The sequence below is a fragment of the Coenobita brevimanus genome, chromosome 108 (genome assembly GCF_032717465.1).
Source record: "Coenobita brevimanus isolate Jiangsu-jjx chromosome 108, ASM3271746v2, whole genome shotgun sequence".
NCBI lineage: Eukaryota > Metazoa > Arthropoda > Malacostraca > Decapoda > Coenobitidae > Coenobita > Coenobita brevimanus.
The window spans coordinates 9,261,890-9,282,864 of NC_137061.1; the positions used below are offsets into that span (position 1 = coordinate 9,261,890).

The 20,975-nt window shown below is 43.5% G+C and overlaps 1 protein-coding gene across 1 annotated transcript in view; it reads left to right on the forward strand.

The window, feature by feature from the left end:
• LOC145416963 (uncharacterized) overlaps window positions 1-17,707 on the forward strand; it is a gene marked incomplete at its 3' end in the record, with an annotated part of 33,393 nt that extends 15,686 nt beyond the window's left edge. The window contains exons 3-7 of the mRNA XM_080285810.1: window positions 881-972; window positions 14,974-15,114; window positions 16,322-16,751; window positions 17,089-17,138; window positions 17,585-17,707. Of these exons, the coding sequence (XP_080141936.1) occupies window positions 881-972; window positions 14,974-15,114; window positions 16,322-16,751; window positions 17,089-17,138; window positions 17,585-17,707 (836 nt within the window). The remainder of the gene's footprint in view (window positions 1-880; window positions 973-14,973; window positions 15,115-16,321; window positions 16,752-17,088; window positions 17,139-17,584) is intronic.
• Window positions 17,708-20,975: the final 3,268 nt, after the last annotated feature.

The window sequence follows — 20,975 nt, forward strand, 5'->3', positions numbered from 1 at the left end:
GTTGGATGAGAGAGAGACACAGCGTTTGGTTTCACTATTTTCTCTAACTTTTCGGGAGACACAGAACTCACTGACTCAAATCTGTGTCTCTCTGCTACCCAACCTTCTCATATTTGAGGTACAAGGCCTCGTATTTAACTTTGCCGTCTGACATTTATTTCCCATCGAGTGTCTTCAAATTTTAGCCACTTCAAACTTCCCTGTCCCTCAGTCCTTTCACCAAGTTTGGCCAAAATTGGATCAGAGCTGTTTAGTTGATTTGCCTTTGACCCTTGACCATGTTCAACCAATAGATAATCTGTTCCTCTGATGGTCCTAAATCAATATTCAAAATTTCGAGCAATTCCATTTAATTTTTGTCATAATCTTGCTAACAGACAGACATACAGACAGAAGGACAGATAGACAAACTTGGGAGGTGGTGGCCGAGGCGGTAGAGAGATGGCCTGCAATCCCAATGGACACGGGTTCGGATTCTATCTGGGGCAGGGAACAGTTTACGGATTTGATTTTCGTTAAAACAGACTTTGCTGCTCTACCATAAGATCCGGCAGCATGTAGTAAAAATACCCCCTTTAATACCAATACACCAGTCCTGTATGAGACAGCCCTAGCATAAAATCAATATGGACGGTGGGTGATAGCGCCGAAGTGGTGACATGTGGAGAAGTACGTAGGACGGTTATGCTTCAGGCTCTTAAACCTTTACCCAGAGTCACACACACACACACACACACACACACACACACACACACACACACACACACACACACACACACACACACAAAATGTTCTGCAAGCGAAGGTGAAAAAAAAAAAAAAAAGTGATTCATATACAGCACTCTTTTTACATTCCCCTGGCGACTCTCGTGTGCTGCAGGGACGGCTCAGCCAGAGTCATTTATTTATTTCCTATTCCTACGGCCTCACCCACGCCCACCCCAGCAGACTGAGCCGTCCACGCAAGACAAGGTACCACCAGGTTAGAGTCTAGTGGAGCGGTGTTCATGGCCACCCTCTACAAACTAAATCACTATATAAAATGCTTTACGAGGACTCCCATGCCACAGAAAAAGAAAAAAAGACGTTCCAGATATACACCACCTTACAAAAACTGGTCAAAGTTCTCCCCTCTCGTCTTAACTGAGAGATGCGCCGCCTTCCTTTAATGACCTGTAGTAAACTGGTTGGCGGCAGGTTTGAACCCGGGCTCTGGAGGTTTTTTTTTTTTTCCTTTCAATGATAGTTTTCTTACTACTTCATCTTAAGATCGTGTGATAAGTGATGGCTTACTCATCTGGTGGAGAGAGAGAGAGAGAGAGAGAGAGAGAGAGAGAGAGAGAGAGAGAGAGACACACACACACACACACACACACACACACACACACACACACACACACACACACACAACCGAGATTCCTCTATCGGATAAAGGGTCGTTTTCTCAGTTGCATAGAAGGTCCCTTAGCACCTGTACCTCTGCTATTTAGTCTGCAGATCACAATGTTCCCATCAATAATATACCAGATAATATTGAGTGTTGAGGTGTAATATTGAGATGTAATACGAAAAATAAATCGCTAAGGAACAGGCGTTAGGATCACCCGAAAGCCCTTTGAGTGTGACCTTAAATTGAGAGGGTCCTAGAATGTTGACCCCATGACTACCTTCACATACCTATTCCTGGTTGGACTGTGTAATTTCCTCGTCTACTTTCATCCGACAGAAGTGGGCGATTCCGGCAACTAGGAATACTAGGTCGTGACTGAATGAAATTGGATGAGCCTTAGTTATGAGCTAGGAATGAGTCTCCTTGGTTATTAGTCAAGTTGCTCCTCCAGTCTGAGTACACCTGGCCATCACCTGAGCTAAATGGGGTTACGAAGCCTTCCCAGATGAAAACAAAGGGATTATTGGAGTGTCTGATTTTATTCTCCCCGCTGCTGGACAATTATAATCTAATGATCCTGTACTCTGACCTTCACTAGATGCTTTTCATTCAGCTTCCTAGACATATATTAGAAGGAAGGAGTGACTAATTTATCACAAGACCTTCTGCTGATGTGCGGGCAACTTTTAGGACCTTCACAGCAACTACTTTCATTTCCTTCTTTCCTAACACGGTAGTTTAATTGTAGTGCGCTTCTTGTTATCGAAATCCTTAGCCAATTTCAGCTTAATTCATGGACAGGTGTAGTATTATTTATTTTATTACAGAGAAGGAAGAGCCAAGTGCCACAAGCCTGTAAAATTGCTCTTGCCATGAAAAAGGAAACAGGAGAATCAGTATCAACGTACGTTCCCTTCGAGATACGTAGACACATAGGCAGAGGCAAGGTATACAGACTGAAAAAGACAATTAATGCGGGTGCGACGAGTTTGTCTAATGACTACAAGCAGGAAGTTTAGACAGTGACTGAAAACCAAGGAGACTCGTTCCTACTTCGTAGCTAATGGTCGTGTGTTTAACCCTGAAATCGAGAAGTAGAATGCAGACCCCAAAATTTTAACGATTTTTGAGACACTGGACAATGATGGAACTTAAATGGGCTTCCTATATGGTTGCTAACTGCATTCTATAATATGGGATGCAGGCTGACAGTATGCAAAAATCACAGGCGTTCCGGATAATAATAATAAAAAATTAGGCTTTGCGCGCCACTTTGCGATTTAAGATATCAGCTTAGGAGCATAAAGTTAGTCGATATTAATGCAACCACGGCTAGAAATTCGGCTGTGAGAATGACCCAGTTCCCTCAGATGAAAAAAAAAAAAAGGCTACTATCAGTGTCTCTTGTTTAATTCTACCTAACTCTTGGCCATTTTATTCACCTTTCTTGAGAGATGTCGGGCGAAAGGATTTTAGGAACGGGAAATAATTAGGCAGGTAAAATCGCTTAGTTAACTTGGTTTAATTTTCTTCTGTGTATGTCCGACGCAAGGCATAGAATAGGCAGTCCCTTCCTGCGTCTCAGCTGCTCAATTACGTCAGCAAATGGCATCGCTCGCATTCACATCTCATCCCACAGACTGGCTTTCTATTTGTCATATGATTCTGTTGTTTTTGTGTATTTGTGTGTGTGTGTGTGTGTGTGTGTATTTGTGTGTGTGTGTGTGTGTGTGTGTGTGTGTGTGTGTGTGTGTGTGTGTGTGTTTGTATGTGTGTGTGTGTGTTCAAGTAGGGGCATAAGCTAGACAGTCCATTCCCAAGGGCCCAGAAGTCTCCCTACTCGCAGAAGAAGGAGCCACACATCTCATATCACCCTCCCAGACGACCTTCCTATCTTCATCACAAAACCTAAGCTATTTCCTCTTCTCATCACAAGACCTTCAGATGAGGAGGTCGCGACATTGCTGACCCACCCAACTACTTTCCTTTCCTTTGTTCCTGCGGTGGGGGAACAAGAAGAGGAACAGGAACATGGCTAGTAGAGAAAAAAAGAAAATCGGTGAATGTGGACCTCGAGAGACATCCTTCGTTTTTCATTTCATCCATTTTATATTATTTTTGCTTTGGTTACAGGGTGGTCCATAGATAACGCCCCTCTTCCACTCTGCTGGGGGGTTTCTCGTGCTGTGGGGACGGCTAAGTGTTTTCAATGTCTATCCTGTATCATCCGTTCATTTCCTGCTCCCACTGCCACACTTACGCCCACACCAGCATACTCAGCCTGCCCCACAACACAACATTACCACTTGCAGTAAATATTCTGCTCTAATTACCAGTGGATTATTTGACTCTGTTCATGGGTACTGGAGAGGGGAGCCTTCACGTGGCGGCACTGATATAACCACGCTGCTCTACTGCCTGGTTGTACAATCGTCCCTCAACTCCCTCCCTGCCCAAGAAAAAGAGGATGGTGGACTGCAGGAGAGGGGGGGGGGTAACTTCAGCCGGCAGTTCTCTGGGCTCACGTTTTAGATCAACCTTGGGCAACAACAACAACAACAACAGCAACAACGATTTCCGATTTCCTTACATCACTCCACAAACACTTCTAAGATAATTTGCTTCAACAATCTTCAGTCCTGTACTAAAAACATAACATCAGCTTCACTTCATAAACAGTTCTGTCATTAATTTACTCTCACTATTCATTGTGGAGAAATTATCCCCATGAAAACTACACTCTTTTCACTTTAACGTGGTATAAAATTGCAATCTTCCCACCCTATATGCTCAGCTGGAACAGAGATTAACACTACAATAGGTGCTAATCACGAAGAAGTAGTACAGAAAGGAAATAAGTTGGAAAAGGTCGATAATCTCAGCCTATTTATGGAGGGGGCGCGGTAGCACAGTGGTAGCGCGCTGGACTTGTGATCGGGGGATTGCAAGTTCGAGCCTCGCCCGGGCTGCCGTGCCGGGAGGGGTAGCTCCCTCCTGTAACCCTAGCGGGGCTATATAGTCCAATACAGGGCTTAGCTCGGGGGAACTCCATTTCTCCCATTTCAGCCTATTTATGGTGAACGAACTAGAGGAAAATTCAAGAACTCCTCCTACTTCGATGGGGCAAGTTTTGTGAAGTTTTAAGGTGCTGGAGAGGGACGCCTTCATGTGATGGCACCGATATGGCCGGGTGGTGAGGCTGCCTGGTTACACAAATGCTCCTCAGTCCCCTTGCTATCCCCAGAAAGGAGGATGGTGGGGTGCCGATGAGGGAAAATTTCTGCCTCTCGCCCACTGGGGTTACGTTAAGTTGAGCTTGATTTTGCAGCGACTGTTACTGCTATTACTACTATTACTACTACTACTACTACTACTACAACTACTACTACTACATTTCAAAACAAACTCTCTACTTACTGTAATACTTTCCATAGAATACATAACATTTTTAAGAACATTGCCTGCCAGTATTCTCTTGTGTGTTATTAATGGAAAGAATGTCGATGGTTGAATAAGTAGCACACAGAGGAATGGGGGTAACACAAAATAACTCGCGAAGAAGTGCAACGAGGCGTCCTGTGCAACCACATTCTTTTTACTCTAATTTGAGGTAAAATATCCACATCTCCACCTTGAATGCTGATATGTAGCAATACATTACCACAGGAATATGATGTTAGTCACGAAGAGGTTTTTTTTATCTTTTTTATGCGAGGAAGAAGGAACCAAAGGCCATGAGCCGGCAGTAACAGTTCCCTCCAAGAGAAAAACAAAATACAATAGAGAGCCAAATTCAAGATCCGATCATTTTGAGATGCCTGGACACACTGCGTTTGAAAGACTGGAGATCATAGGCAGCAGAGGGAGACAGTTCCAGAGTTGACCTGTTGCATAAATGAAAGACTGGGAGTATCGGTTAACTCTTGCATTAGAGAGTTGGACAGAAAAGGGATGAGAGTTTGCTACCAGACGGGTGCTACGCGCCTGTCGTAGAGGTGGAGGAATGCAAGCAGACAGTTCAGAGGAGAAGTGACCATTAAAGTAGCGATAGAAAAGAGATAATGATGCAACAGTGCGGCGAAGAGACAGAGGTTGAAGGGAGTCAGTAAGAGGAGGAGAGTTAATGAGACGAAAAGCGCTATGGAAAGGATTCAGATTGCTGGCTTGAAACACTAGATTACCGTTAGAATATGATGCTAGTCACGAAGAAGTGCAATGGAGAGGATTCAGAGCCGTAGCATTGTCATTTTCTGCCACTGAGCTACAGAGACAAATCTTCCCAAAGTCTGAACGAATACATTGCGGAAAAAATAGAACCATTTGAAACACGCACTGGTAAAGATAGGGTTTTCATTGTGTTTCGTCAGGTGTAAATTTTCTTCAGACGGAACTGGGAAGATGGTTGTTTCATTGACTACGTGACATAAACCAGAAAAGGACGGAAAATTTGAGTGAAGTTAAAGTGAAGGAACTATAACAGTGCTGGTCTGTCGTGTGAGAGGGTGACTACTCTCTCTCTCTCTCTCTCTCTCTCTCTCTCTCTGCAGATGTCTGAGCATCGCAACTTCTTATTTGTACAATATTTCCCACTCAGGCCTGCCAACCTGCTCGTCACTACAAATCAGGCCCACCATTCACTCCTTTCCCTCTGTCCTGCCAAGATTGTGTGTGTGTGTGTGTGTGTGTGTGTGTGTGTGTGTGTGTGTGTGTAAAATCAGGAACCAAATCTCGCTCTGTCTTAATATTTCACCTTCCCTATTTCTCACTTTCCTCTGCTGGCTAACAACCCTTCTCTGGGTGAGGCTAGGTATGCTTCTCAGCCCAAATACTTCACCTTTTCTACCGTACCTTTCCCTTTTCCTCTACTGCCCAATAATCTTTTAATTAGCCTTGGTATGTTTCTCGACCCCAATACATCACCTCTGCTTCTCATTTTCCATTGCCAGGTAATATCCCTTGTTTGAGTAAGGCTTAATTGGTATGTTTCTCTAACCTAATATTTCACATCCTTTGCGTCCCAGTTTCCTCTGCTGGTTAATAATCTTTAAGTTAGCCTTGGTATGTTTCTCTGCCCTAATATTTCACCTCTGCTTCCCACTTTCCTCTGCTGGCTTATGTCTTTTGTCTGAGTGAGGCTTGGTATGTTTCTCTGCTCACATGAAGCTATATTTATGCAACACCAAAGCACGCTGTGCATCAATAAAGTGCGCATATCAGAGCACATTGCACATCACAGAACACACAGTAAGTTAAGACATCGTCCAGCACGTAAATTCGCATATCACAGGGCCGATGCTAAGTTAACACAGCTACTGCATCATAAGATGTTACACAAACTGCCGTCATTATATCAACTGTCAGACATCACACTCTGTACACTGCCTACGGTGACACAGCACACAGTACATGACACAGTGCCGTACTATACAGTACACGGTTGGATGCATCGAAGAGGCCAATGTTTCGCAAGGGTAGAGATTGTAGGGGTGGTGGAGAGGGACGCCTTCAAGTGGTGGCACTGATGTAACCGGGCGGCTCCACTGCCCAGTTATACAAACGTCCCTCAGTTCCCTCCCAAAAAAGATGGTGGTGTACAGGAAAAGGGCAGCCTCGGCCAGCAGTCCACTGGGTTAGCACGCAGATGAGCCTGGTGCCACAACAACAAGTGGATGTACAGATTGGAATGTTAACCCTTTTAAATATGTGAAACTATTTACCTCCAGATTTAGCTCAGGAACTCCCTCCACGTCCCCTCCCTCATTTGGTATAGCTGGTATTCTTTCATCTGAAGGAACTGGGTCATTACCACACTTGAAAACAAAGTCGTGATTGCATGAAGTTCAGTGAGCCTTAGATATGAGGAAGAAATGCGTCTCCTTTGTTACTAGAGGAATCGACTATACGGGACGGCCCTGCAAAGTTGGTGGCTTGCTTGCAGTTGATTGGTCTGCTGGGTGAGAGACTAGGGTTACTCAGCAGCAGCAACAACGACCCTTCAGTCTGACAACAATTGGCCATGTGCTTAGCCATATAGGGTTAGGGATCTCTGCCAAGTTAGAACAAACGTAGAATAGTAAAGGAGTAAGCCTTGTCAGTCCGAAAATATTGTGTCTGTTTTATTTTTACTGCCTTAGACGATTTAGTTCACGTTAAAGGAGATTTTCCGAACCATGCAGGGTTAGATACAGACTTCATTACCTCCTTCACTGCAAGAGGCCTCACCCAACCTGAAGAAAAGCGAATAGTGACAATAAGAGTAAAGAACTGGTCAGCACATGTAGCAGTAGTAGTAGTAACAGTAGTAGTAATAGTAGTAGCAGTTGTAGTAGCAGTAGTAGTAGCATCAGTAGTCGTAGTAGTAGAATGAAAGAAAATTTGGACCAAATTAAGGTGAATGTGGTCCGTACGAAAGGTCAGGTAAGGAGGCTCCCTAGCACCACTCCCTTAGCGATTTATTTTTGGATATGCCTGGTTAATAGCCGTTTGTTCGTTATTTATGCAGGCTGTGGAAATATTAGATGGATTTATATGAAACAGAATAGAAGAAGAGGGTGTAATAAGCAAAATAAATCGCATAGGAAAAGGTTTTAGGGTGTTTCTTGAACCGACCAAAATATACGGGCCTGTAAAATTGACCCACTTCATGATTTGCCTGTGTCTGGGGGTTTACTACTGCTACTACTACTACTACTACTACTACTGCTACTACTACTACTACTACTACTACTACTACTACGTCAGCTAATAAAGGAATACAGTAGGGTGGTTTTTTAATACAATCTATTATCTCTTGTCTCATCACCTCTGGGACTAGATTAGGGACGTGCATTGCAAAGTAGATTGTTGTGTGTCGTAATGTGAGGAAATAGTTGAGTGTTCTTTGCGAGCGCACACACACACACACACACACACACACACACACACACACACACACACACACACACACACACACACACACACACACACACACACACACACACACACATGAACGCAATTTGTTTCCTATTTCTAAACTCTCTCTCTCTCTCTCTCTCTCTCTCTCTCTCTCTCTCTCTCTAAGAACTCACGGTTGGCGGTTGACCAATACTTTGAAGGGCGTCAGAGAGAGAGAGAGAGAGAGAGAGAGAGAAGGTTAAGGAAAGACAGTGGGGATGTTTGAGAAGAGAGGGGAGGAGAGAGGAAGGGAGGAGAGAGGGAGGGAGGGAGAGAGGAGACTGACGTAAGAGAGAAAAAAGGAAATGATGGGAGGGAGGGGAGGGGGAGGGGAGGGAGGGGAATGTTGGACAGGAAGGGAGAGAGAGAGAGACGAAGGGAGGATGAGAGGAAGGAAAGGATGGAGTGGGGCCAAAGGTGAGGGAGAAAGGAAAGTGGGGCGAGTGGATGGGAGAGAGAGAGAGAGAGAGAGAGAGAGAGAGAGAGAGAGAGGATGGTTCTGAAGAAGGGGGAGATGAAAGGGAGGGAGGAGGGGAAAGGAAAGAGAGAGAGGGGAAGGTTGCACGAGGGAGGGAGGGGAGGAAGGGAGGGGAGGGAAGCCTGGCTATATAAACAGTCAGCTTGCTCCCTTCCACATCCACTCCCTCTCCAACCTCCACCCAAACAACAGAGGTACGGTAGCTGTGGATTGATCCCGGGTTCGATCCAAGAGCCAACCAACAGACTTTTAAAGGTGTTACGGATTAATGAAGACATATACACAGTTTTTGTGGATTGGTCTCGCGTCCGACTCTACGGCTGACCACTAGACCATTTTCCTTAGCACTGGAGGGACATTGAGTTCTAGGTGAAGACTTGGACTTAGAATATACTGCCTTAATCCTCCCCGTGTGGTCGATAGGCATTAATGTATCTTTTTCTGGAGGGATCAGGTTCGATTCTTTGTACGACCACTGGGCCTTTGAAACGGATCTTGCTTAGCTGAGTCTATTTAACACCTGGATCTGAAAATAAGGACCTGGACTGACAAATGGATGGTTGTGTGTCGGGATCAATGCTTCGGTGTTATCCTTGTCAGTCACTGAGGTTTCCTCTGTGGGCGTCAGGGGTGGTGTAGTGGTCAGAACACCCCAGCGGGAGTATAGGCTTTCTGATATTTCGATGCCCAAGAGGTGAGTGGAGAACAATCACTCATTTTGTTGTTGAGTAATACTGGTCTGTCTAATCGACCAGACCCATCAACCGCAGGCAAGCAGTCCCCTATATAAGATATTCCCGTGCAGTGAACCAATATTTCCTTGCGGTAGAGAGCGCCTCGTTACAGTGAGACGCAGTGAAATGCGTGGAAATTTTGTTCCTGGATGGACGTCTCATTTGCGTCTCTCCATACTCTTAACAGGGGCCCCATAGTGAGCTCCAAATCAGCCCGTTATCTGGTTATATGGTTACCACCCAGCGTTATAAATGGTTTCCTGGGTTACTAGAAACCATTAGACTTGTAATTAAGTGAAAAGAATGGCAATAAAAAGTAACAGGAAGGATGAGAAATAGGAAGAGAGGAGGGCAGACACAGAAAAAAGAATGATGAAGGTGAAGAAAGTAGACAGCATTACATCGAGTGAGTGGATGATGGTCGCCGCCACCTGCCACCTTTTCAATCATGTAGTGCCACCAAGGAAGCAGTCTGTTCATCTACTTTAAAGTGCAATGGACAGCGTTAGCCTAGCCCCGGGCCCTTACGCTTCAAAAGAGATAATGAGGAGTTGCTGTTACCTTAAGCTTACCTGAACTCTGGGGTATAGTGGTTAGCAGGGGCCTCTCGGAACTGGAAGAACTCGGGTTTGATTCCAGCGCCGGTCTGACTGTTAGACTCATTTTGTTTCCAGTGTGTCCCTGTTCGCCCAGATGTACAGTTGGGGACCTGGCTGTAAATTCGATTGTTACGTGTTTATTCAAGGGTTATTCGAACTCAGGAATATTGCTTCTCTCTCTCTCTCTCTCTCTCTCTCTCTCTCTCTCTCTCTCTCTCTCTCTCTCATATTATTTACAAACTTACGGTCAAACTTTATCGTGTAATTAATATTTATTTTACTAGGAAGGACAAGTAAAGGAACGTGATGTTACAAAAATATTAATCCGTCTACCTGTTTGTCTACAGTATAGCCAGACGCCATAAACCCTTAAGGGGTGGTCGTTTGTCTTTGAGTTAGTTGATTTACGGTGAGGGGCACTAACCCTCCGCCAACCCACTTGTTGACACGTAGGGAACACGTATGGGTTGGTTATATGGCTACCACCCAGCGTTGTAAATGGTTCCCTGGCTTACAGGAAACCATTAGGCTTGTCATTCAATGTAAAGGCACCTGAAAAGGAGAGAAGAGTAAGAGAAAGTGACAGGAAAGATGGTAGAAATAGGACGAGAACAATGAGAAAGGTGAAGGAAGTTGTAGGCAGCACTACATCAAGTGAGTGGATGATGGTCGCCACCACCCACCACATAAAATGATAATAATAATAATGAAATAGTAGTAGTAGTAGTAGTAGTAATAATAATAGTAGTAGCAGGAGGAGCAGTAGTAGTGCTAGTAGTGGTATTAGTAGTAGTAGGAGTATTAGTAGTAGTAATAATATTAATGATGTTGATAATAATAATAATAATAATACCAAATTCCCTGACCTAACTTATGTTTTGATAGGCAAGATAAGGAAAGGACAGCATCCAGTCCTTACCATCTCCTTCGTTCTTCCTGGTTAAGAAAATGTGAGCTATGGAGGGCAAATTGTTAACTACCCATCCCACTATGACCACTCAGGAGCGTAGGTGGCCGAGGCTAGGCGATCGTAGGCCAGGTCATTTAAAGGGAGGACACCAACCTGCTCCCGTGGTTGAGAGTGTATGATGGAAAAACCTCTGACCATCTTTGGGATTCGAATCGTAACGCGGTCCAGTTCCAGAGCTTTACCAATTCACCACCACCAGGAGTCTACTATCAAGGCGACTTAACACCTCTTCCTTAGCGATTTATTTTTATTTTGGCAAGTTGATATGCACTTGTCTCTACTCTGTGGTGCTGGAGACGGTTGCCTTCATGTGGTGGCACTGATATAACCAGGCGTCTTCACTGCCTGGTTATACAAACATCCCTCATTCCCTTCCCTGTCCACCTGAAGGAGGATGGTGGGCTGCAGGGGGAGGGGAGCTTCAGCCTTCAGTCCACTGGATTCACATGCAGATGAACTTGTGATTGCAATTTCTGTTTCTTTAATCTGTGCAACCAATGTCCGTATTTAGAACATATAATTAACGTCCAACATCTCAACAAGGTACAGAGTGAAGAATTAATCACTTAGGAAGAAAACCTATACGCCTTTCTCTCTAACCTGGCCTAATTTTTTTCCTCTTCCAGTTTATTTCTCGAAGCTCAAAGTCAAAATGTGGCGACACTACGGCCCTACATCCTTTCCGTAGCACATCTTCGTGACTGGCATTATATTCTAGTGTTAATCTTTTCTGATGACTGAGAATTGAAGATGGAGATATGGAAGTTTTAAGCCAGAACTAAGTAGCGGTAGTAGCAGTAGCTGTAGTAGTAGTAGTAGCAGTAGTACGGTAGTTGTAGTAGTAGTTGTAGTAGGCGTGTTTGGGGCCAACGGATTGTATTATGAGTTGGTGTTTACCTTCACATTACAACTCCAAATGGTGAACTTTATTAGGAAGGTTGGCTTTGCTAGTAGTAGTAGTAGTAGTAGTGGTAGTAGTAGTAGTAGTAGTGGTAGTAGTAGTAGTAGTAGTATTGGCAGTAGTAGTAGTAGTGGTAGTAATAGTAGTAGTAGCAGTAATAGTAGCTGCAACCTCAGGCTCAAGTGAAAGTGAACTCAGTGGCCTGCAGGTTTTCTTTGCCCTCCTAGAGTACACCATCCTCTTTTGGGGGGACTGGGAAGTTGAAGGACGTTTGTATAACCCGCCAGTGAAGCCACCAAGTCTCCAGCAACAGTAAATTAAATATATATAGCCCTCCTTCTGGCTGGTTTTCGTTCTGTCTACCGTTTTTGCATTTTTTCATTGCACGGGAAGTTTAGGTTCAGTTAGGTTTGTTCTGTTAGTATCAGGTTTGGTTAGTTTCTTAGTTACGTCAATCTGTTAGGTTAGGTTCGGAGAGATTATGTTAGACTGGAGTAGAAATATAAAAGATAGAAAGGGCAGCCATCCTGGAACAAGTCAAACTTAGCCCATAGTGGAAAAATGGCTTACAAGAATGACCATGCTACTGTGAGGACGTGTGTTTACGGTGCGTGACGTGGTGCAATACTGTGGCCAATTTGAGGGAACATTACGCCTCGTCACTCACTCATACTTATTTCCTTCAATCCAGTGACTTGTTTTCATTTTCAGGTTCCAGACGGTTTCATCCAGCCTAGAAACTTTTAAAACACTAGGGGTTAAAATAGTGTTCACTGCCTCTATCGCCTCTCAAGGTCATCCCCAAAGACAGATTATGTTTTTCAGTTTTCGGGTTATTGTCAAACTGTTTATATATAGTCTTCAATAGCCACATCGCTACGACAGGCCACCGCTAAGTAAAGAAAGGTGCTTAGTTGTAGCGGGAATGAGACACATAAATCCGTATTCCAGTTTAATGGGTTAATATTTCTTTTAGTCTGTTTATTTATGCCAAAACAGTATCCAAACTGAGCTGAGACTGTGGAGCCTATGCACAGTTTCCATCCCATTTTATACGCTGGGTGGTAACCATATAACCAAATGACGCCTGGTGGCCTATTGGGTTAAGGCGTTGTCAGCGGATGGACCGTGTAAGGGTTTCTGTGTCAGTGGTGGTTAAGGTTTGTCGCTCACAAAATGCCACTCAGGGGTGACCGAGGTTGGCCACCTTTGCCATAAACGCCAGGATTGAGAAGACTAGCTCCGGGTGCCTACGGTCTTAATGGGGAGCAAAATGATGGATGAATGGGTAAGTGATGTAATTTTTGCATTTGGATAATTTTTATCTGCCACTGGTATTCCTCGTTGCCAAAGAAGACTTCACATCACCTCATCGCAGCCGTAGTGATGGCATGAAAATATATCGCCTTATATGTGAGTCGCGTTATATTCGGATGTGTATGAGTCAGAGTGATGTGTTTTGGTTCATCCGCGTTATAAGTGAGCCGCGTTATATCTGGATGTGTATAAGCTAGTGTAGCATATTTTAGTGGACAGCATTTTGTAGTGAAGGCATTAAAATTCATCGCGTTATAAGTGAATCGCATTATATCGGGATGAGTTTGAGTCAGCATAGCGTAGAGTGAATAGTGCAGTTAAGTAAATCTCGTTATATATAAATCTGCTTTACAACGCGTCGCATCAGGGCCTAAGAAGGGAATGGAGTTCTTTTCAGTCACATAAAGCTAGTAAAAGACGTAAGGGTAGGCAGGTCATTTACTCCACTGGTCTACATTACCCTTACCTCGGCCCCCTACGCCTCAGAGGGGGTAGTGTGGACCTAACTGTATCCGTTATCGCACTGACGAGGTTACGAGAATAAAAGTGAAGAAGGAAAGTATGATATCGTGCACCCGGTCACTCGTGCCTTGTATTTACACTCATGACTTTGCCTCGTAGACCATGTGGTGCGTGATGATGATGATGATGATGATGATGATGATGAGTCTGGAACCTACCTCACCCAGTCTCGTAGGTGGAATTTGAGTTAGAGTTACGACGATAAAGATTATGATGATGATGATGATGATGATGACGATGATTCTGGAACCTACCTCACCCAATTTCTTAGTGAAATTTGGGTTAGAATTAAGAGGACGGTAAAGATTATAATGATGTTGATGATTCTGTATTCTCTCTCTCGTTGTGAATTAGGGTTTGGATGCTGGTGATGAGACACTGAAGGAGTAATTAAAGGCAGGAGCAAGGGAAGCGGGCGGCGATGCCTAGTTACCTGGCCAAAATCCATGGGGTACGCGGAAAATGGGGGCACTTCAAAAATCCGCAAATCAGGATAACCGAAATTAGTTTTGGATGTGACGCAAAAAGAGTATCTTGTTATATAAGCTTTTTCTTCTTTCTTTAATCGTCCTTGAGGTAATTTTTTAATAACCTCAAAAACTTAGATTATCAAAAACTCACTATCTGTTCCTGATTTGTAATATGTTGTTGCCTGTCAGAGTAATTTAACTTTAAAATAATTTTGTGTGGGAAAAATTCGCTAAAATCTAGTGAAGTGACGTATCCGGAAATCATTAATGAGAGAGAGACGGACAGAGAACCGTACGGCTACTGTGCCGCTACTACGTGTGTGTGTGTGTGTGTGTGTGTGTGTGTGTGTGTGTGTGTGTGTGTGTTCTCTGAGATATTTGTTAACACTGAACAAATAAAAGACTTGGACATCCTCACCTATATTCGTACCCCTTTCTCTTTCTTTTCTGCTTTTATTTGCTGAAGGATTAAAACTCATATTTCAGACACAGTGATATTCCCTGTCAAGATGAAAAATAATAATGTAAAATAACTTACAATATCTCGTTCCAGGCCCCACGTTCCGACCTTTGGGTTTTACCTCTTTTTCTTTTTCTTCTTCTTTTTTCTTTCTTTTTTTTTTTTTTTGCGTGTTATTGTTATTTTTTTTTTCTTTCAGACGATGTGGTCCGTGGCGCATGTTGCTGTGGTGGCTGTGGCGGTGCTGGCTGTGGTGAGGTCTGAACCCACCTACCCACAGCCCACACCCTGCTACCCCCACACCCAGTACGTCACCCAGTACAAGACCCAGTACCGGGAGGTCAGTATCTACCCAGTACAGCTGACACAACTTCTTAAGTACCAAAAGAAGGAGAAAAAACGTTCATTGCTTTGAGTGTCACTTGTAGTAGTAGTAGTAGTAGTTGAAGTAGTAGTAATAGTAGTAAATGTTGTTGTTGTAACCCAAGGGACATCTGAAACGTAAACCCAGTGGACTGCAGAATAAACTTGCCCTTCTCTTGCAGTCCATCCTTCTTTGGGGGATGGGGAGGGGAATGAGGGACGTTTCTACAACCAGGCAGCTCTTTCGCCCGATCATATATGTGCCACCACGTGAAGGCGTCCCTCACCAACACCGAGTCACACATACAAACACAAAATCTTCCACATTATTGACTGGCTTAGTAGCACAGATGTCTCGAAGTATAAGCAGGACTTTTTCTCTTTTTCCAAATTTTCATGGACTGATAAAGAAGACACTGAGGAAGATAATGTATGCTTATCTAGGTTTAGACAGCAGTGGCCTTAGAAATACTCCTATGTGCCTCGCTACTCCAACTATGCCATTGTGTACACAGGGTGGTCCATATATAACGCTCTTCTTACACTCCATCCCTCTTTTGCGTTCTAGGCCTAGGTTTAGTCAGCGTTATCAAAGTCTACTGTGCATTATTATTTTTTTATTCCATCCCCCCATTGTCACACCCATGCCCACACCAGCAGACTAGGCCATCCGAACAGCTCATTAGATTCCCTCAGACAGGTTCCTAGTGGATGCTAATTACAGACACTCTTGATATATATATTTCAGAGAGCGTGTAAAATCAGCCGCTTAGTGAAAAGGCTAGTCGGTTTGTTGAAAAAAAAAAAGTTAGTTTAGGCTGGATTAAATTAGGTTAGATTAAACTGGGATGAGGATAGGTAAGGTTAGGCTGATTCAGATTAAGCTTGGGTTAAGAGAGATTAGGTTAGCCCAGATGAAAGTTTGTGAAAGTTATCTCCCTATAGCCAAAATTACAGTTACCCAGATTTCACCTAAATGAACCAAACTTTAATGTGATACACTTAATCTAACCAAACCTAAGCATATCCTAAACTAACCTATCTTAACCTTATCAAAATTAACCAAAATTAACCCAGCTTAAGCTAATCTTGTTTCACGAATAGATTAGCCAAAGTCCACACTCCACCTTCAACATGCACACAAGGCAGTATATTGGTGTTAATCGAGGGCATCATTTTTCCAGGTGCCCGTGTACACCACCGTATACAAGACCCAAATCGTCCCCACCACCCTGTACCAAACCCAGTACCAAACCCAGTACCGGACACAATACCAGACCCAGTACGTGCCCAAGTACATCACAGAAACCATATACAAGACCCAGGTACAGTACCAAACCCAGTACCAGACAGTGTACACCACCCAGTATGTGCCCCAGTACATAACACAGACCCAGTACCAGAAGCAGTACGTTACCCAGACCCAGTACCAGACCCAGTACGTCACCCAAACCCAGTACCAGACAGTGTACAAGACCCAGTACCAACCCAAGTACGTCACCACTACCCAGGTTCACTACCAGACCCAGTACCAGACCCAGTACGTGCCCAAGTACGTGACTCAGGTACAGACGCAGGTGAGCTACAAGACCGTCTGCCCCAAACCCTCTTATGGCTACGGATACTGAAGAAAAAAATGAAGTGAAGAAGAAAAAAGATGCCCGGCGGTAGATTCACTAAACTAAATCTACTAGTGTATCTATTAAGCCTTCCTCTGTATCTACCCCCAAGGCTGTCGTGTATCTATTAAGCCTTCCTCTGTATCTACCCCCAAGGCTGTCGTGTATCTATTAAGCCTTCCTCTGTATCTACCCCCAAGGCTGTCGTGTATCTATTAAGCCTTCCTCTGTATCTACCCCCAAGGCTGTCGTGTATCTATTAAGCCTTCCTCTGTATCTACCCCCAAGGCTGTCGTGTATCTATTAAGCCTTCCTCTGTATCTACCCCCAAGGCTGTCGCTCAACACCTTTCCTCTCACCCCCAACTTTCCTCAACCATCTTGTATGTATAAATCACTTACATCATTAACTTTAATCACATATATTTTGTGAATAGTTTTTTTTTCATCTAGCATATACAATACTCAATGCATCTTCAATTTTCTTCCCCCCAAACCTGTATATTATATCATTAATTTTTTCTTCTGTGCACTTGTCAATATATAGTTTTTTCGCGACATCATCAAGATCTGTCTGGAAAGCTGTGTATTTTTTTCTTTTGAGATATGCTTTGCCATCGACTATGCTGTATGTTTTTGAGACGAATAAACAAAGTATTTATGCATAACTCATTTCCTTTCTTTATAAGCCAGTTGTGAGGCACGTACGAGATAACATTCAGGCGTACCAAAGGAAAACGATAATATGAATAATAATAAGAATCATCATCATCATCACCATCATCATCATAATCGTCATCATCCTTCTGCACCTCATCATCATCATAATCCTCCTCCTCCTCCTCCTCCTTCTCCTCCTCCTCCTCCTCCTCCTCCTCCTCCTCCTCCTCCTCCTCCTTCTCCTCCTCCTCCTTCTCCTCCTCCTCCTTCTCCTCCTCCTCCTTCTCCTCCTCCTCCTCATCATCATCATCATCATCCTAATCCTAATCCTCCTCTTCCTCTTCCCCCTCCTCCTCCTTCTCCTCATCCTGATCATCATCATCATCATCATCATCATCAATCCCAGTTTGCCTCATATGAACAGGAACGTAGCAGCTCGGGGCTAGGATTTAAGGTAATGATGACCAGCCTCACTCGCCCTTGAGTGGCATTACGCAAGCACTAATCCCCAACTGCCCCTCAGATGGAACCCACACAGGCTCCACCACCTTACAGAGCCTCAACCCACTAAGCCACCAGGTTTCATTCGGTTATATGGTTACCACCCAACGTAATAAATGGTTTCCTGGGATATAGGAAGCCATTTGACGCCATTCAGTGTACAGACACCTGGAGAGAGAGAGAGAGAATAATAATAATAATAATAATAATAATAATAACAATAATAATAATAATATGAATCATTATGGTACAGATAGTGACTGAATGTACGATTGGAAGGAGACATAGATTCAGGAGAAAGAAATGGATATCAGAGGAAACGTGGGATATGATAAAAAAGAGAGGTGAGGCTAAATTGAGGAGTGAGATGCAATGCGTTGATGAACGAGAGATTGAATTAGCAAGAGCTGCGTACTGGAGTTTGAATTCAGAAGTAAGAAGGTTAGCTAGGAGAGATAAAAGAAGATGTGTGGATGAAAAGGTTGCAGAGACTGAAATCTTGATAAACAAAAATGATGGACAGAGTCAAAGAATAGCATATGAATCGATTAGAGAACTGAGTGGTAATTCAGGTAAACGCAAGGAAATACCAGTTAGAGACAGGGAAGGAAATTTATTGACCAAAGATGGAGATGTTAAAAATAGATGGAAAGAGCATTTTGAGACAGTTCTTAATAGACCAATACCACCAGAAGAGGATATACCGTCTGCTCAGGAAGATTTAAATATAGATACAGAAGAGTTGAGGCTTGCAGAAGTGGAGAAAGCAGTAAAACAGTTAAAGAATAATAAGGCACCAGGGGAGGATGGTTTATTTCCGGAAATGTTTAAAGTGGAGGGGGATAGATTAATAATGATCTTGACCAAGCTATTCAATAAGATATGGGTGACGGGGTTACTACCATCAGTTTGGAAGAATGGTGTAATTGTTAAAATTCCGAAGAAGGGAGACCTGAGTGAATGTGGTAATTGGAGGGGAATCTCTTTGTCACCGATAGCTTTGAAAGTTTTCAGTAGAGTGTTGTTAAATAGGTTGGAGCTGGTGGTTGAGGGTATTCTGAGGGATGAACAGGCTGGTTTTAGAAAGGGACGTGGTTGCAATGATCAGATCTTTATAGTTAGGCATTTGATGCAGCAAGTTAATGAAATGAGAGTACCGTTAAGTCTTTGTTTTGTTGATTTTGAAAAGGCTTTTGATAGTGTTTCGAGAGAGACTATGGGGAAGATCATGAGACATTATGGAATACCAGAGGAGTTTGTGAGGGTCATTATGAACATGCATGAGGACACATTTTGTAAAGTGATGGTTGATGGTTGTCTGAGTGATTCGTTTGAAGTCAAGTCCGGAGTAATTCAAGGTGGTGTTCTATCGCCTTTACTATTTATATTGGTCATTGATTACATTATGAAACGCGTTGGAACAGAAACTGGTGCAGGTATACTTTGGGGAGAGAACAGGAAACTTTTGGATTTAGATTATGCAGATGATATAGTTTTGATTTGTGATGGGCCAGAAGAGATGCAGAGAGTGTTGGACTGTTTGGTGAGTGAAGGTCGCAAGGTGGGTTTGGTTATTAATTGTGGAAAAACTGAAATAATCAATATGAATATGGAAAATGCGCAGGAATGTGTAGTTGGAGGTATGGTTGTAAAGCAAGTTGATAGGTTTAAATATTTAGGTACTTATTTAACCAAGGATGGTTCTTTGAACTTTGAATTCGAGGAAAGGTTAAAGAAGGCTAATCAGGCAATGGGAATGCTTAAAAATATTTGGAATAATAACAATTTTTCTGTGCATACAAAAATCAAACTTTATAAGGTAATGGTTAGGAGTATCTTAATTTATGGACACGAGTCTTGGTACAGCACAGTGACTATGGAAAATAAATTCTTGGTGTTTGAAAATAAAGCACTTAGAAGAATATTAGGAGTTAAGTGGTGGGAAAGGATACCAAATAGTAGAATTAGAGAAATAACGGGAGTGCAGCCGATCGATGAATATGTTAGATTCTCACGATGGAAGTGGCTAGGACATGTGTATAGGAGACAGGGAATAGTACGAGGTACACCAGGGTGGGTGGCACTTGGTAGGAGAGGTAGAGGAAGGCCAAAAGAGACGTGGGTGAGGACAATGAGACGGGAAGCTGGAGATGAGTGTTGGGGAGATCTTGAGGAGGTAGCACAAGATAGGATGTGGTGGTGTGAGTTCATCGAGGCCCTATGCATCCCCGAGGGTGCCACAGGAAATGATTGATTGATTGATTGACAGATAGTGACTAGGAGAAAGAGCATGCGAGGCGAAGGGGGAGAGGGGAAGGGGGAGACCGGGGATGAAAGAGCCAAAATCAACATATCTTTACTTCATGATGCCTGGACATATTACGTTCGAAAACTAGGGGGTCAAAATCCTTCTCCTTTTGTGTGTGTGTGTGTGTGTGTGTGTGTGTGTGTGTGTGTGTGTGTGTGTGTGTGTGTGTGTGTGTGATATTTCTCGACACTGTTGATTAATCCTTCTTAAACCCTGACATTCAGTGATTTATCCTGGAGTTTTAATTTTGCTACCTCCAGAGGCTTTCGTTTAACTTAAAAACATCAAATACTAAAAGGGTCATTGAAGCGACATCTAACCTCGTCATTCAGAAGTCTCTCAAAATTGCATCATCGTGGGAGCTGGTGATCGAGTGGGTAGAGAGGCTTTCTGCTGATCTAATGGACGTGGGTTCGCATCCCGGCTGGGGCAGGGAATTATTTAAGGATCTGAATTTCCTTAGAGTTTACTGATCTGCAATAAGACCCGCCGACATTAAAAAAAGAAAAAAAAAAAACACACCTTCGCTAATACCAACACACCAGTCCTGCGTGAGACAGCCCTAACATGTATCCAGTATGGACGGTGGGTGTCAGCGTCGAAGTGGTGGCATGTGGAGATGTATGGCACGTGGGAGGACTGCCGGGCCTTGGGGAACGGGTTGTTAGTCTAAGTCCAGAGCTGGACACATATAAAGGTTGTTCTTCATCACGCCTACCAATGTCCCTGAATTGAGACAAATGCACGTGTT